The sequence below is a fragment of the Quercus lobata genome, chromosome 8, assembly GCF_001633185.2.
Source record: "Quercus lobata isolate SW786 chromosome 8, ValleyOak3.0 Primary Assembly, whole genome shotgun sequence".
In the NCBI taxonomy this organism is placed as follows: Eukaryota; Viridiplantae; Streptophyta; class Magnoliopsida; order Fagales; family Fagaceae; genus Quercus; species Quercus lobata.
In genome coordinates, this window is record NC_044911.1 from 31570269 (window position 1) to 31586273 (window position 16005).

Below are 16005 nucleotides of genomic sequence, written 5' to 3' on the forward strand. Positions count from 1 at the left end.
CCTTGAAACCTTTAAAAGAAAATTGGGACAAGTGAGGGCATAATTGGGCCTTAGCAAGCGTCGGCATTGATGTACGTAGTGGTCAGGATGAGAATGAGTAAAATCAGGAAAATGCTAGTACTAAAAAAAAAAGAAAAAAAAAGAATAGAATGGTGGTTTCATGTGGGTTCACACTATATAAAAACTTATTGTAAAAATTATGTGATTGTTTATATTTTGTAAAAATTATGTGATTGTTTATATTTTATAGTTTCAAGGTTCGTTTAGATACAATTTCTTTTACTGAAAATTAAAAACACTTTAATAAAATAATTTTTAAATATGTAAATAGTACCGTGAGATCTATTTTTTAATATTTTTTCTGAATAAAATAGTTATGGATCTCATAAATAGTGATAAATAGTACATCAACGATTCAACAATAACTTTGTCCCTTAAAGCTGAAACGTGTGCAAAAAAAAAGAAAAAAAAAGAAAAAAAAAAAGAGGAAATGTGAAATGACTAAGAATCCAAACACTACCTTGGTATTGCCCTTAAAGTCTAGGTAATTCAAAATTTTCAATTCCTCATGATTGGCGATTAATAATAATACCTCACTCTTTATTCCAATCGGTGATTAACACCTCCTTCACTATAAATACCACAAGTCCTTGCCCTTGTCATTCCTAACAAAACACAGATACAGAAAACACACTTGAAGAAGAAGCATCAACCATGTCCATCAAGATGAGCATATCACCAGGTGTGCCATCACCATCACAATCGCCTCTATCTTCGCCACCACCAGTGTCTCCACCACCAACAACTCTACCACTACGTACAATCCCTGGTAGCTATGGCTTGCCTTTACTAGGACCCATCTCAGACAGGCTCAATTATTTTTGGTTCCAAGGGCCTGAAACATTCTTAAAGAAGCGAATAGAGAAGCACAGGAGCACAGTTTTTCGCACCAATATCCCTCCAACTTTCCCTTTCTTCTCCAATGTTAATCCCAACGTTGTTGCTGTCCTTGACACCAAGTCCTTTGCACACCTCTTTGATATGGAGCTTGTGGACAAAAGGGATGTTCTTGTTGGAGATTTCATGCCTAGTGTGAAGTTCACTGGGGATATCAGGGTCTGTGCTTATCTCGATACTTCTGAGCCACAACACTCTAAGGTATGGATCACATTATAGCAATTGCTCTTTTATTATTACTACTTTTATTTGCATTTGGCTAATTAACATTTTTTCCCTTTTTCTCTAACATAACATAAGTTTCTTTTACGGCACTTCAGTTAATTGTTTGCAATTGCTAGTGAATAGTGATGCTAATATCTGCTGTTGAAACATATATATTTTGGTCATCATTTGGATCGGATACAGTAAGGTCATCAGGGACACAATAATTTTCATAGCTATTTTCTTTTTTTACTAATTTTTTTTTAAAAATTTTTTTATGAATATTTTGCTAGAAATAATTAAGTGTTCATGTGAAAACCAAGTTACGAAAAGACGAAAATGGTCCCAAGGTCCCGATCGTAATTTGGCAAACCCAATTCGTCTTTTTCAAGCTTTCTTAAAAGCTTTTAAGAAAGCTCTTAAGATTCTGAGACGCTCATCAGGACACTGTCAACATAGATGCGTACAGCTAATTAGTGGTCCTGTAGTTAATAACACCACAAGAAACATGCCTTAACAATAGTGGTGAAATCGGATTTGGATTTGTGGTCTTAACAGGCAGGGACAGTCACCGTCGTTTTTCTTTCTCTGTTTTTTTTCTTTATTATATTTTTTTATAATGTTACCGTCGTTTTTCAGTTAACAACCTTTGACATTAGCGAGCGTTGGGTCATAACGAAAAATTAAAATTATTTCATAGTTTATTTTTACAGTATTTTTTGTATTATTTATGAGTCTCACTCTATTATTTTAACTAATTTTTACCTTTATCTATAATACTTTTAGTAATAATTTTTTAATTTCAACAAAATAAGTGATATCCAAACATACCTTAATTACTTATGAAATATTTAGATTTGTAGCTAGCTAGTTGAAATAAGGTTAGGTTGGTCCTAGTAATTGTTAGATACTTTTGGAGCATAGTAAATGATGCTTCCTTCTATTACATTCATGGTGGGGTTTATTCATTAAATTTAAGGTGGATTTCACCATAAATGTGAAAAAAGTGAGTACTATTTCGTTATAATCGAGAGTACATTGACTCGGAGAGAATAGAATGAAATAAAAAAGAATGAAAATAATAATTTAAATATTCTTCCATTTTCTTGTTTGGAAATTTTAATAGAGGGAATGAAAATTCTTTTCTCTTATTTGAAAGTTTAAGTTGGAGGGAATAGAATGGATAAGAGGGAATACTCATTATTATGGGATACCATTAGATTATAATGTGTTTGATGGAAGTTCTAAGAGAAAACGCCGGTGGTGGACATGGTTTGCTTTGAAAGGGGAAGTTGGGTTGCTGTGTATTTTTGCTGAAGTGAGGTATATATTCTGGACTTATGGTATTGTTCTGTGAAGGTGAACGTGGTAACTGTTGGGTGGGGTGGGAAAGAAATAAAAATATATTTATTTATTTTATGAGAAAAAAAATATTATTTAAATTAAATAGAGAAACAAATATTGAGGCTGATGTAGGTAAATGTTTGTTAGAGCACTAGTATTAGGAGTGTAAACAGCCTCTAGTTGCTATTTTACAGCCTAATTCCTTAAAAGCATGCTACATCCTAGTTACCAAACCTCAAATTTTTTCCCAACTAGCTATGGTAAGGTTGAATATATACAACCTACTATAGCTAATTGCTTAAAATTAAATATTATTACCTCCGTCCTAATTTGTTTGTCCTCTATTCCATTTTAGGATGTCCCAAAATATTGTCCTGTTTCTAAAAATAAAAATTATTAGTTTACTAATGTTCTTATTATATCCCTACTTTATTTTCAAAACTATTTGAAAAGAAAACTAACTAATATTTAATAAAATCAATTTAATTGGGACACCTTTTTAGTTGTCTCATTAAGAATAACTCTTTTTAAAAAAGTTGATGAATTTATTTAAGGATAGTTTTGTAAACTTATACATAATTATAAGACAGACAAAACAATAAATGATTTTCCCTTAAAAAGTTTGACTTTTCAAGCAGGACAAATAAATTAGGACAGAGGGAGTAGTATTTTATTCTTTACAGTGAAATTCTCTCTCCTCTTTAATAAAAAAAATATTCACTCTCCCTCTCTTTCTCTCTCTTTTCTTTGCCTCTTGCCCATGGTTTCAAATTCTTTATTTCATTACTCTCCTCTCTCCTATCTCAGCCAAGTCTATCTTAGTGGCAATGGCAACGGCAAAGGTGACAGTAGAGGCTAGAAGACTAATGATGATGGCTTGAAGATTGGTCGTTTTTGGGTTTATATCGAGTGGGTCTTGGGTTTAGATCAATGCTTCTGTGGTTTCTTGGTTTGATCGGTGTTTATATCGTGTGGTTCGTGGGTCTTTGGTTTGATCGATGTTTCTGGGTTTTGAAGATTAGTCTTGGGTCGTGGTTTCTTGGTAGTTTCTAGGTTTTAAAGATTGGTCTTGGGTCGTGGTGTTTGATTGGCAGTGGTGGCTGTTGATTCAGCGGTGGGTTTGGTAGTGGCAATGGGTGTGGATCTTGGTGGTTGTTTTGTGGTTTTGTGGGTACGGAACTTTTGTTGGAATTTTTGGGTTTGTGATGTGTTAATGTTGTAGTGGTGGTGGTTGGTGATTTGTGGGTTGTTGTGGTTCGGTGGTGGTGGCCGATGTTGTGGTTTTTTTTTTTTTTTCCCTCCAATTTTGTGGTGTTTCAATGGTAGTGGTGGTGATGGCTTTGGTGGGTTTGGTGGGTTGCTAGTGGTGATGGGTTGTTAATGGTGGTGATTGCTGGTCGTGGGTTTGATGGAGAGAGAAGTGTGAAGTGTATATTATATTATTATTTGATAGTTGGTTTATATTATTTTAATGGGTTGAATGTAAAAATAGAAACTGGAATGTTGGGTGAATTGTAAAATGAGTTGGTAAAATAGATAAAGTGATGTTTGAGGAGATAAAATAGGTATTTTAGTTTATCTAAAATGATGCTGAGGTTGATGTATGCTCTATACATCTTGTTCCCTTCCACAAATTCCAAAGGGTTTGGTTAGTTTGAACTCTAAATTTTGAACTATATTAATATCACAAGTAGCTAACATAAAGAGTGTTAGCTACTTGAGGTCATTCTCAAAGCTACTTTCCATGAAATGACAATGATCTCATTGTAGATTGCTTTTCTTTCTTTTTTTTCTTTTCTTTTTTGGTTTTTTTCATTGGTGGGTTTAGTTAGTCCTAATAAGAAAGGGGAAAGGAAATAGAGATTCAAATAAAAAATCTTTATCTCATAAATAATATATCTAGTGATACAAAAAGTATATAAAATTTTCATAACTATTAAGATGTAGGACTGTCCACGGGTTGGGTTGGATCGGATTGGGTTTGGAGTTGACCCGTAATCGACTTGATTGAATCGGGTGAACAAAAAATAGACTTGCAGCCGACTGAACATTCGGGTCGGAACCGGTGGCTCGGGTCATCGGTTGAGCGGGTTGGAATCATCGGGTGATTTCGGGTTTGAAATAACAACTTAGAAGAAATCAAACCCAAGAAAAACATAGATCACAACCATAATGCAAAGCTAGAGAAATCAATTACACAACACAAAAAATACCACCACCAGATTTGAGACTAAAACCAAATAACACAAAAAATACAACAAAACCCAGATTTGAGACTAAAACCAAATAGCACCAAAAATACTACAAACCCAGATCTAAGACTGATACGAAGAGAGAGAAAGAGGAGATATAACACTCTACTGACACAAGCCACACAACAACCACTCCCTCTCCCTCCAAAAATACAACCACCATCAGATTTCACAAGATTAGAGCTTCGGAGGAGATTTGAAGTAGATTAGAGGATGATTTATGGCAAAGATCAGATTGCACAAGATCAGTACATGCACCATTGGTGGGGCTTGAGAGTGACTCAACCTAGGACGGTGGCAGTTGGGAAAGTTGACGAAGGCATTTAGGGTTAGTGATTTGACGGCTAGGGTTAGTGACTGTGAGAGAAATGAGAGAGCGTGAAAAAAGAATATGAAGTTTTGGCATCAGACCTTCTAGAGTTCTAGTATCAGGCATGAATAACGATGGAAACCAGCGTGATTCCCTTTTAAATTTATGGGCGGTCGGGTCTATTTTTAGGGGTCAAGAAGTGTGAGACCCGAACTCGAGCCGAAAACCCGGTATTTTAAACTAACAGACCCGCATCCGACCCGTCTGAGAATTCGAGTTCGATCGTGGGTCTTCAGGTTGGATCGGTTCAATCGGGTGGGTCGGGTCTTCCGGGTTGATGGACAGCCCTATTAAGATAACATGATGATGTGATTGATATTTAGTAAAGTAATATCATTAATATATTCAAGTAAAAGTAATATTGCACCTATTATAACTTAGCATCCTTTTTTAATATAGGATATTATGACTTACTATCTTAGTAAATTGTGGAGAAAATAATAAACATTTTGTGTTATTAAATGTTAACATTGTTCTATCATATAATATTATTGGAAGTTAGGTGTGTTGCTTCTTCAAATTATTTCATTGGAATCTTAATTTTTTTTTAAATTTTTTAATAATAGGAAAAATTGAAATATTTTAGATAGCTGATGAAAGATTTGTATCATGAAAATTAGGTTTACAACTTTCATTTTTCTTTTTACGCGGCATTTTATTGTTTGAATAATGACACCCCCCACCCCCCTTTTCCCAAAAAAAAAAAAAAGAAAAAGAAAAAGAAAAGAAAAAAGGAAGACTTTCACAATCAATAGAAAACAACATATTTCCTTCATTTAAAGCTGATGTTGTTTTAATTATTCTTAATGGTTTTAGTCATTTAATAATTTTTATATGCAAGTAATAGCTCTTGTGGGGGGTAACAGACCGGGGAGTCCATACCAATATACACGTTGGGCCAAGGGCCCAGTCCAAGGAAGAACCCCTTCTCGGCCATGGGAAGAACCCCTCCTCGGCCAGGTATGGCTGAGGACAAAAGGAATGGCCTATTACTGAGAGTGGCACTCCGGGTCATTCCTTGGAATAGGAAAAGTACTAAGACAGAAAATGACAACGGAAAGAATGAAAATATTTAAGGGAAAGCTGTCATTATTGCATTCAGTGTTCTATACCTGATAGGGCCATACTTTTCTGCCTTTACAACCGCTCCCAACAACTTTGAGGAGGGGCTGATGGGACAAATATCAACACTATGAATCTGCATCAAAAAGAAGAAAATTGATATAAAAGAGGGGTAATGGGAGGCAATGAAGAGAGGACGCTAGAACCCCTACCACTCAACGTATACTAGAAAAAGCTCCTCGGATTGTGCCGAGGACCAATCTTCCTAGATAAACTCAGTTCATCTTTGTCTGACTGTCATGAAGACCATATTAACTGTTATCCATGCACTGAGGCCTAGCTCTTCGATCCATTCTCTACAAATTTATTGTACTGGGCTCACAGGTCCAAGATCCCATACATCTGCAGCTTGAGCTGTAAAGCAGGTCCTTACAATTGGCGCCGTCTGTGGGAAGAGCTCGTGTGTTAGTGAGTGCAACGATTAATCATGGTAGGATCAAGCTCCCATCAGTAAGAGTCTCTCGAGAAGACCATTTTGGCAGTGGTGCATGATGCACGGAAGCTTTCCCATTATTTCCAAGAATACACAGTTATTGTCATAACTCAACTTCCGCTCAGAGCTACTCTTCAAGATACTGATTACACGGGGAGGATTGCTAAATGGGGCACAGTTCTAGGGGCTTCTGACATCAAGTATATGCCCCGTACATTTGTTTAGGGGCTAGTTCTCGCAGGTCTAGTAGCCCGACTCGATGAATTCCCATTGGAGAAAGAAGCCGAGAACTAAGGTCTTGCATAGTTCTCAGACTCAAATCTATGGGAAAACTAGTTACTTCAAGAAGATTATAAGTGTTAGACAAAACCAAGGTCTTGCATGGTCCTCGGACTCAAATCTATGGGGGAAACTAGTTACTTCAAGAAGAATATGAGTGCTAGACAGAACCAAGGTCTTGCATGGTTCTCGGACTCAAATCTATGGGGAAACTAGTTACTTCAAGAAGAATATGAGTGCTAGATAGAATCAAGGTCTTGCATGGTCCTCGGATTCAAACTTATGGGGAAACTAGTTACTCCATGAAAAACCTAAATACTAGACATAATCAAGGTCTTGCATGGTCCTTGGACTCAAACTTATGGGGAAACTAGTTACTTCAAGAAGAATATGAGTGCTAGACAGAACCAAGGTCTTGCATGATCCTCGGACTTAAACCTATGGGGAAACTAGTTACTTCAAGAAGAGTATGAATGCTAGACAGAACCAAGGTTTTGCATGGTTCTCGAACTCAAACCTATGGAGAAACTAGTTACTTCAAGAAGAACCTAAGTACTAGATAGAACCAAGATCTTGTATGGTTCTCGGACTCAAACCTATGGGGAAACTAGTTACTCTATGAAAAATCTAAGTACTAGACAGAACCAAGGTCTTGCATGGTCCTCAGACTCAAACCTGTGGGGAAACTAGTTATTTCAAGAAGAACCTAAGTACTAGATAGAACCAAGGTCTTGCATAGTCCTTGGACTCAAACCTATGGGGAAACTAGTTACTTTAAGAAGAACCTAAGTACTAGACAGAACCAAGGTCTTGCATGGTCCTCGGACTCAAACCTATAGGGAAACTAGTTACTCCATGAAAAACCTAAGTACTAGACAAAATCAAGGTCTTGCATGGTCCTTGGACTCAAACCTATGGGGAAACTAGTTACTTCAAGAAGAATATGAGTGCTAGACAGAACCAAGGTCTTGCATAGTCTTCGGACTCAAACCTATGGGGAAACTAGTTACTTCTAGAAGAATATGAATGCTAGACAAAACCAAGGTCTTGCATGGTTCTCGGACTCAAACCTATGGGGAAACTAGTTACTCCATGAAAAACCTAAGTACTAGACAGAACCAAGATCTTGCATGGTCCTCGGACTCAAACCTATGGGAAAATTAGTTACTTCAAGAAGAATATAAGTGCTAGACAGAACCAAGGTCTTGCATGGTCCTCGGACTCAAACCTATGGGGAAACTAATTACTTCAAGAAGAATATAAGTGCTAGACAGAATCAAGGTCTTGCATGGTCCTCGGACTCAAACCTATGGGGAAACTAGTTACCTCATGAAAAACCTAAGTACTAGACAGAACCAAGGTTTTGCATGGTTCTCGAACCCAAATCTACGGGAAAACTAGTTACTTGGCATCTTTTGAAGCGGTTAAATAGAATCTTAACTATGTCGGGTCCTCAGATCTCCTGCTTTGTGGAAATTAACACGCATTGGCAACTTTCTAGGTGTTTAAGCTAAATTCAATCATGCCTTGGTCCTCGGACCAGACGCTTATGGGAAGTTAACGCTATTACATTATTGTAAATGTTGAAAAAAAACCTTAGTACCCGGTGACCCCCTCGGACTACTTACTTTAAATTACACGTCCTTTGGCGGTTGCGTTATTCGCAATGTAGAGCACATGGTTATTTTCCTGATTAGTCCTATATAGTTAACTTATTTAAAGTTAGCAGTCGGGTGCTCGTCAGTTTTGATAAATTCAGAGTGACAACTCTTTACCATCAACAACATCAATTTTAAATACTATTTGAAGGAAAAAATACCAGCACACCCATTCATAAAGCAATTATTACAGAAAAGGAAAGGTTTGCAAAGTAAAATAAGGTCATCTTTTTATTAGATAAAGAAGAAGTAAATTGTACATAAAAGGGCTTAGGCAAGCCTGTTTCAAAAGCTAACTATAAAAAGCAGTCCATGGGAACGATAAATCCACAATCTTGTTCTAGCAGCAATCGAGTAAGTATGGATGGTACCAGCGATGAGAAAGAATAAGAAGCAGAAACGCCAGACCCACAGTCTTGCTCTAGCAGCAATCGAGCAAGTATTGCTCTAGCAGTAATCGAGCAAGTATGGATGTTACCGCCGATGAGAAAGATGAAGAAGCGGAGACGCCAGATCCATAATCTTGCTCTAGCAGCAATCGAGCAAATATGGATGGTACCGGCGATAAGAAATCCAAATCCACGCACACGCAACACATGGCGCTAGGTGAAATCCAAATTTTGTTGTACCAAAAATTTGATTCGATCTACACCTACTTTGGATTTTGGCTGAAAGAGGAAAGACTTATTTCTTGCTTGGTTGAAAGGAAGAAATGTCTTTGGCCTCTGCTTCCCTTGCCTTAACCGTGTCATCCTGAATCTTGGCAACATCCTCAGCTTCTGAAGAGGGTTTGGTTCCCTCACCCTCACCTTTATCCTTGGCCACTTCATTCCCTAAACCTCAATCAACACCCTGGTGGGGCCCTTGGGAACATTTGAAGAGTTAAGAGCTGGAAACTCCCGTAGAACTCAAGGATCTGTAAATGAAGAAGAACGACACCCCCCATGTGTCTTATATAGGAGGCAAATTTGGTGGCAATTAATTCGCCCAAATCTCAAAGAAAGAATTATAAGCGAGATAAATCTCGCTCAATTTCCAAAGCAGTCTTCAGCCGTTGGATTCGCGTCATCTCGTAAAAGACCTTAATGAAAGCGCGCCTTGTGTACCAAAACGTCAGGAACGTGACTTGGATAAACTAAAAGAATATCTTACAATCAAACGTAGTGTAAAATGGGCGCGAAAGAACTATCATCACATCGAGATCCTCCTTTCCTCCCATAGGGAAGAAAAGAAGAATCTCGAGGGGCTATTGTGAGGGGTACAGACCGGGGAGCCCATACCAATATACACGTTGGGTCAAGGGCCCAGTCCAAGGAAGAACTCTTCCTTGGCCATGGGAAAAACCCCTCCTTGGCCAGGTATGGCCGAGGACAAAGGGAACAGTCTATTACTGAAAGTGGCATTCCGGGTCATTCTTTGGAATAGGAAAAGTACTAAGACAGAAAAGGACAACGAAAAGAATGGAAAGATCTAAGGGAAAACTGCCATTATTGCATTCAGTGCTTTGTACTTGACAGAGCCATGTTTTTCTACCTTTACAACCACCTCTAACAACTTTGGGGAGGGGCTAATGGGACAAGTATCAGCATTATGAATCTGCATCAAAAAGAAGGAAACTGATATAAAAGGGGGTGATTGGAGGCAATCAAGAAAGGACGCTGGAACCCCTACCACTCAACGTATACTATAAAAAGCTCCTCGGATTGTGCCGAGGACCAACCTTCCTAGATAAACTCAATTCATCTTTGTCTGACTGTCGTGAACACCATATTAACTGTTATCCATGCACTGAAACCTAGCTCTTCGACCATTTCTCTACAAATTTATTGTACTGAGCTCACAGGTCCAAGATCCCATACATCTGGGGCTTGGGCTGCAAAGTGGGCCCCTACAGCTCTTATATGTAATAAGTTTTGTTTTTGTTTTTCTTTTCAATGACTTCTTTATGAATTTTAAATTTGTGGATTTTATAATTCATTTTCACATTGTTAATTTTTATTCCTTGTTAAAGTTATGACAATTTATTATCATATCTGCAATTTATAGCAATAAACTACTTTTCATTGTTTAATTTGGCACAATGTTTCATATTAAACTTACCAAATCATAAATATGGTTTTATTTCATGATTGGAAAGACCTTTCTTCAATATATTAAATAATTAATTTTTTTATTAAAAATTAAATTAATTAGTAGTATTTGATTTTACCCTCAAGTAAATTTCTGGTTAGCCACTAATTAGCTGTCGACGTCTTATCATGAGTTACATAGATCATGTTGTATAGCATCTCCAATGGTCTATGTAAACCCAAAATTCTCTCTATAATAGAGAGTGAAACTCAAAAAAAGCTCTCCAATGGATTCTCTATACTTAGATTTTTTTTTTTTTGGCTCATGAACAGTAACTCATCAAGTCTGATGAGCTACTGTTTACTCTTCAAATGCTTTTTTCATATTATAATAATTAAGTGTTGAAAAAAAAAATGTTGGAAGATGTGTAATTGTTAAAAAAAAATAAATAATGAATGAAGAAATAATATTTAAATGAGATAGAGAATCTGTTGGAAGTGTATTTGAAAAAGTGAGTAGTTTAAAGGTAAAAATCACTATTCATTCTCCAAATAGTACAAAAATTTGGAGATTTTGCGAGAGATGCTCTAAGATCAGCATATAGAAAACTAATTCTATACACATTAATTTGTCGGCAGCTTTTTCCGTTTAACTTTTTAGTTGATTTGTTTATATTATTATATACGACATTTTATCTAAGGTAAATGAGCAGTTAATATTTGTTGAATTATATATTTTTATTAGTTTTTTTTTTATTTTTTTTTAATAAAGAAACATTGTGATTGTTTAAAACTTAGGACAAAGTTTAACTACAAAATTGATTGTAGTTTAAGACTACAACCCTACTCAATAAAATAAACATTACTACATATTTTAGAAATCTAGTTGTTAAATTGTATGTTCTTTATATTAATACATATATTAAATTTTGTGTCAATTGGATATATTTACTATATGATCTATAAGTATATATTTTATGCATAATTTTAAATTACAAAAATTTGCAATTTAAACAATATATTGATGGTATAACTATTAATTTTTAATTTTCTGGAAATTTTTGTAAGCATGAAAAATATAAGAAGATGTAATCTAATGGTGGATATGTTAAAATTCACCTCCATTAAAAAGATATTGAGTAAGTTTGTAGTTTTAGGCTACAATTAATTTTGTAACTAAAATTTATCCTAAAACTTAACTATATCAAAAAATAAAATAAAAAAGTTGCATGCACAATAATTTCACAATAAGTGTAAGTGGCAAATTATTAATTTTTAATAGTAAATAAAAAGAGAATGTCAATGATAAGTTCATATGAGAATTAGTAATAACTTACTAAAAATTTGTTGGGAAGGTGTTGTGTCTGTAGTACTGTAGCACTAGCATGATTTTGTGTTAGGATTTACTTCATGAATTTTGTGGTGACAAAATCAAGACCATAATGGTAATTGGATTTTTTATTTTTTATTTTTATCTAATAACATCTATATTATTTATAATAATAAAAAATAACTATTTTATTTTAATTTTAGGACAATACTATTGGCCTACCCTCTTGCCACCTCATAATTTCAAATCTTAACCCGCCAAGACAAACTGCCATTAACGAGCCTCACTTCACCTTCTTCACTTTTCTCCACAGCTAAAAAGCTTTGCCATGGACACCCTAAAACAGAGCTCAAAAATATGGGTGAGTGAAGTCTTAACGAACCTGGACACCATGTGGGACGGCATAGAGTCCACCATCACGAAATCCGGCTCCGCCAGCTACCTTGTCCCTCTGCAACAGTTCATCTTCAAGTTCCTCGTCAAGTGCCTTGTTGGGGCCGACCCATCGAGCTCACAGGAGATTGCGGAGTCCGGCTATGCCATGCTCGACCGCTGGCTCGCCCTCCAGCTCCTCCCCACCATCTACATTGGTGCCCTTCAGCCTCTTGTGGAGATTTTTCTTCATTCTTGGGCATACCCTTTTTTCCTTGTCAGTGGAGACTACAAGAAGATCTACGAATTTGTGGAAAAAGAAGGTAATTAATATTACCTAACCATCTTTAATTATTTTGTTCTATTTTCTTTATTTTTTAAATATTAACTAAAAATTTCATAACTATTAAGGTATTAAGGTAGAAGATTGTGATCGGTACAACGTTAATATTATTGATTTAATTTTTATGATACACTAATCATAATCTCTCATCTTAATTATTGTGAAATTTGTTGTAGCTTTAAACCTTATGTTTTTTTATTAGAAGGAAAAAAAAAAAACTACTAATATATATCATTAAAATATTAAATCATTATTAAAACGGAATGCTTTTTCAAAACTATATTTTACTTTTTTAATAAAGATATCTTGTTAAACAGCATCCTTTTTTATTCGAAAAAAAAATTTACAATTAAAAAAAAATACTTATGATAATATTTATAATTTTTCAAAAATAATAAATAAGTAAAAATTTAGAGTATCTATATATGATTGACTTTTCCTCTAATACTACAAGTGAAATTTTAAAAGATACTTTGACTCATTTAAGTTACATGACCTATTTATTCATTAATAGATAATCAAATGACTCGATTTGTAATTATTAACCCAAAAAAAAAAAAAAAGCATGTGTTTAAAAACAAATGTTATTATGTATTTAGTCTTTTATATTGTTATCTAGAAATTTGGAGGAAGCTCCTTCAAGTATATTTGGAGAGAAACTTGATCTAATCAAGTTAGATAATTTTAATTAAATAGAGATGCTTGTGAGCAGAATAAAAAGATACTTAAATTTTTAACTTGAAACTATGATTTTTTGAAGTGAAATCCTCAATTCACAAACTAAAATTTGAGAATACAAAGAAACAAAAAATTAAGATTATAGAGAATGTAATCGACTCATTTGTGTTGTCCTTCAATAGGTAAGGAAGTGTTACAAAGAGGTGAGACTGAGTTTGGACTGACTCGAAAAGAAAGCATTCACAATTTACTATTCGTGCTGGGTTTCAACGCGTTTGGCGGGTTCTCAGTTTTCCTTCCAAGTTTAGTGAGCACAATAGCGAGTGACACGACCGGATTACAAGCAAAGTTAAGAAAAGAAGCAAGAGAGAAAGGCGGGTCAACTCTGAGTTTCGACTCAATTAAAGAAATGCCACTAATTCAGTCAGTTGTGTACGAAACCCTCCGACTCAACCCACCGGTTCCAATTCAATATGGCCGAGCTAGGAAGGATTTCCAACTGAGTTCACATGACTCGGTCTTTGACATCAAAAAGGGCGAATTGCTTTGTGGGTATCAAAAGCTGGTCATGAAGGACCCAAAGATATTCAATGAACCGGAGAGTTTTAAACCGGACCGGTTCATGAATGAGAAAGGGTTGGAGTTACTGAATTACTTGTACTGGTCCAATGGGCCACAGACCGGTTCACCCACCGTGTCAAATAAACAGTGTGCGGCTAAGGACTATGTGGTCCTCACTGCTGCTTTGTTTGTTGCTTACGTTTTCCGTAGGTATGATTCAATCACTGGGGACTCTAGCTCAATCACAGCCGTTGAAAAGGCAAAGTGAGGGCAATCACTGCTGCTTTGATTGTGATTTTTTTTTTGTCTGTATTTATGAGTGTATTGACTATTCAGGGGCCAAGGCTGTACTGAGATCTAAAGACAGGAAGATAATATGTGGCCTTTATGATATGGGTATCTGAGAAAGGATAAGTGGGGTCCACTATTGATTGATACAGGTGAGATTGATGATACTGATTATATTTATACCATGTGAGATGGGATCATGTGTGGACCAGTGTTTTGAAATCTTTTGTCCACTTCTATCCCATTTAATATCATGGACTTGTAGTTCCACTGTTCTAGTTCCCATCCAACTACGTTTTTAATGTGGAGGATATGAACTCACGGCTCAATCTAATTCCTAGCATGCTGTCAATTTCTTTCAACCCAAGACAAAAATCGCCTAGATTTTTTTGGTTGATTTTGTCAAAAGCTTCAATAATTTCATAATTCTCTATTTCAAATTTAGGGATACAACTATCTCAAAAAAAAAAAAAAAAAAAAAAAAGGAACACAACTATTACCTAAAGTTATGATTCTCTGAAGTTTATTCCGAAAGTTTATTTAATCTTAACGTTTCTTTTATTTCGTAAGGTTATTTAATCTTAGGGTTGATTGTAAATTGCGTATCTAAAAGTTAAAGGGTGTTTGGATTTTACATCTTAAAGTTTCAAAATTTAAATTTTACTTCCTGATGTAAGAGTATTTAGATTTTACACCATAACGTTTCAGAATTTAGATTTTACTCCCTAAAGTTTGAGAGTGTTTGAATTTTATATCCCTAAATTCTAAAACTTTAGGATGTAAAATCCAAACATCCTTAAACTTTAGGGAGTAAAATCTAAACACACATAAAATATAGGGAGTGAAATCCAAATTTTGAAATGTCAAGATGTAAAATTCAACCACCCCAAACGTTAGGGATGATTGGATTTTACACAAAATTAGAATGTAATTTTTTGCTAAAATTAGAGTATAATTGAAATAATACTCATCATGAAATTGGAGTGGATTTAGAATTTAAAGACACTTGACATCAAATTCAGAATTAATTTAAATTCTAGATTGACCTTCCACTTTAATATATTTATATTTGAAGACTATCGAAAATACCTATCAAACAAAACCTTTTAATAAATTTCAAGTTCTTTCATTTGATTTTCCCAACTCATTTCTTTCTTCTTCTTCTTTTTTTTTTTAAATTTTAAAAGTCATTATTGATAATTTTATATGGGTAATGGGGATGTTAGTAGATTAATGATAGGGTATAATCTTAACTAACTACTATAAAAAATTAAAAAAAATTAAAAAAAATTGGTTAATAAGATCTAAAGAATCCATAGTAGAGTTCCTTAGAACACATCTTTGTAAACCAATTTTTCATGTCATACGGTTATCAAAAAAGGAAAAAAAAAAAAAAAAAAAAAAAATCATGTCATACGAACTAAACGAGTCTTGACAATCCTACACCAAACACGTGTGAAGGATTATCTACATTTTGTTTTTCATTTTTGGACCATGTAAATCGTGGAAGCGTTGAAGGCAAGAAAGAATGCAATTATCCTTGTCAATGTCTTACTCGAGCAGCCTGCAAAAGCAAATTCAATTGCTCCGATAATTGAGCACTGGCGTTGGGTCAAATTCCGTGACAAAATTGTATATGTTGATGATGATGATGATGAAACAGAGGGTTTGTAATATATATGATAATAATCTTTATTCTTATTAGGAGAAGAATAATGCATAAATAGTGTAGTTGTGCGAGACAG

The 16005-nt window shown here is 35.0% G+C and overlaps 1 protein-coding gene across 1 annotated transcript; it reads left to right on the plus strand.

Moving 5' to 3' along the window:
* The first annotated feature begins 567 nt into the window (after positions 1-567).
* Positions 568-14538, plus strand: LOC115955194 (fatty acid hydroperoxide lyase, chloroplastic). The gene is made up of 3 exons (XM_031073258.1): positions 568-1158; positions 12332-12713; positions 13594-14538. Exons 1-3 carry the CDS (start codon positions 715-717, stop codon positions 14238-14240), a joined length of 1473 nt encoding a protein of 490 aa, XP_030929118.1. The 5' UTR covers positions 568-714; the 3' UTR covers positions 14241-14538.
* Positions 14539-16005: the final 1467 nt, after the last annotated feature.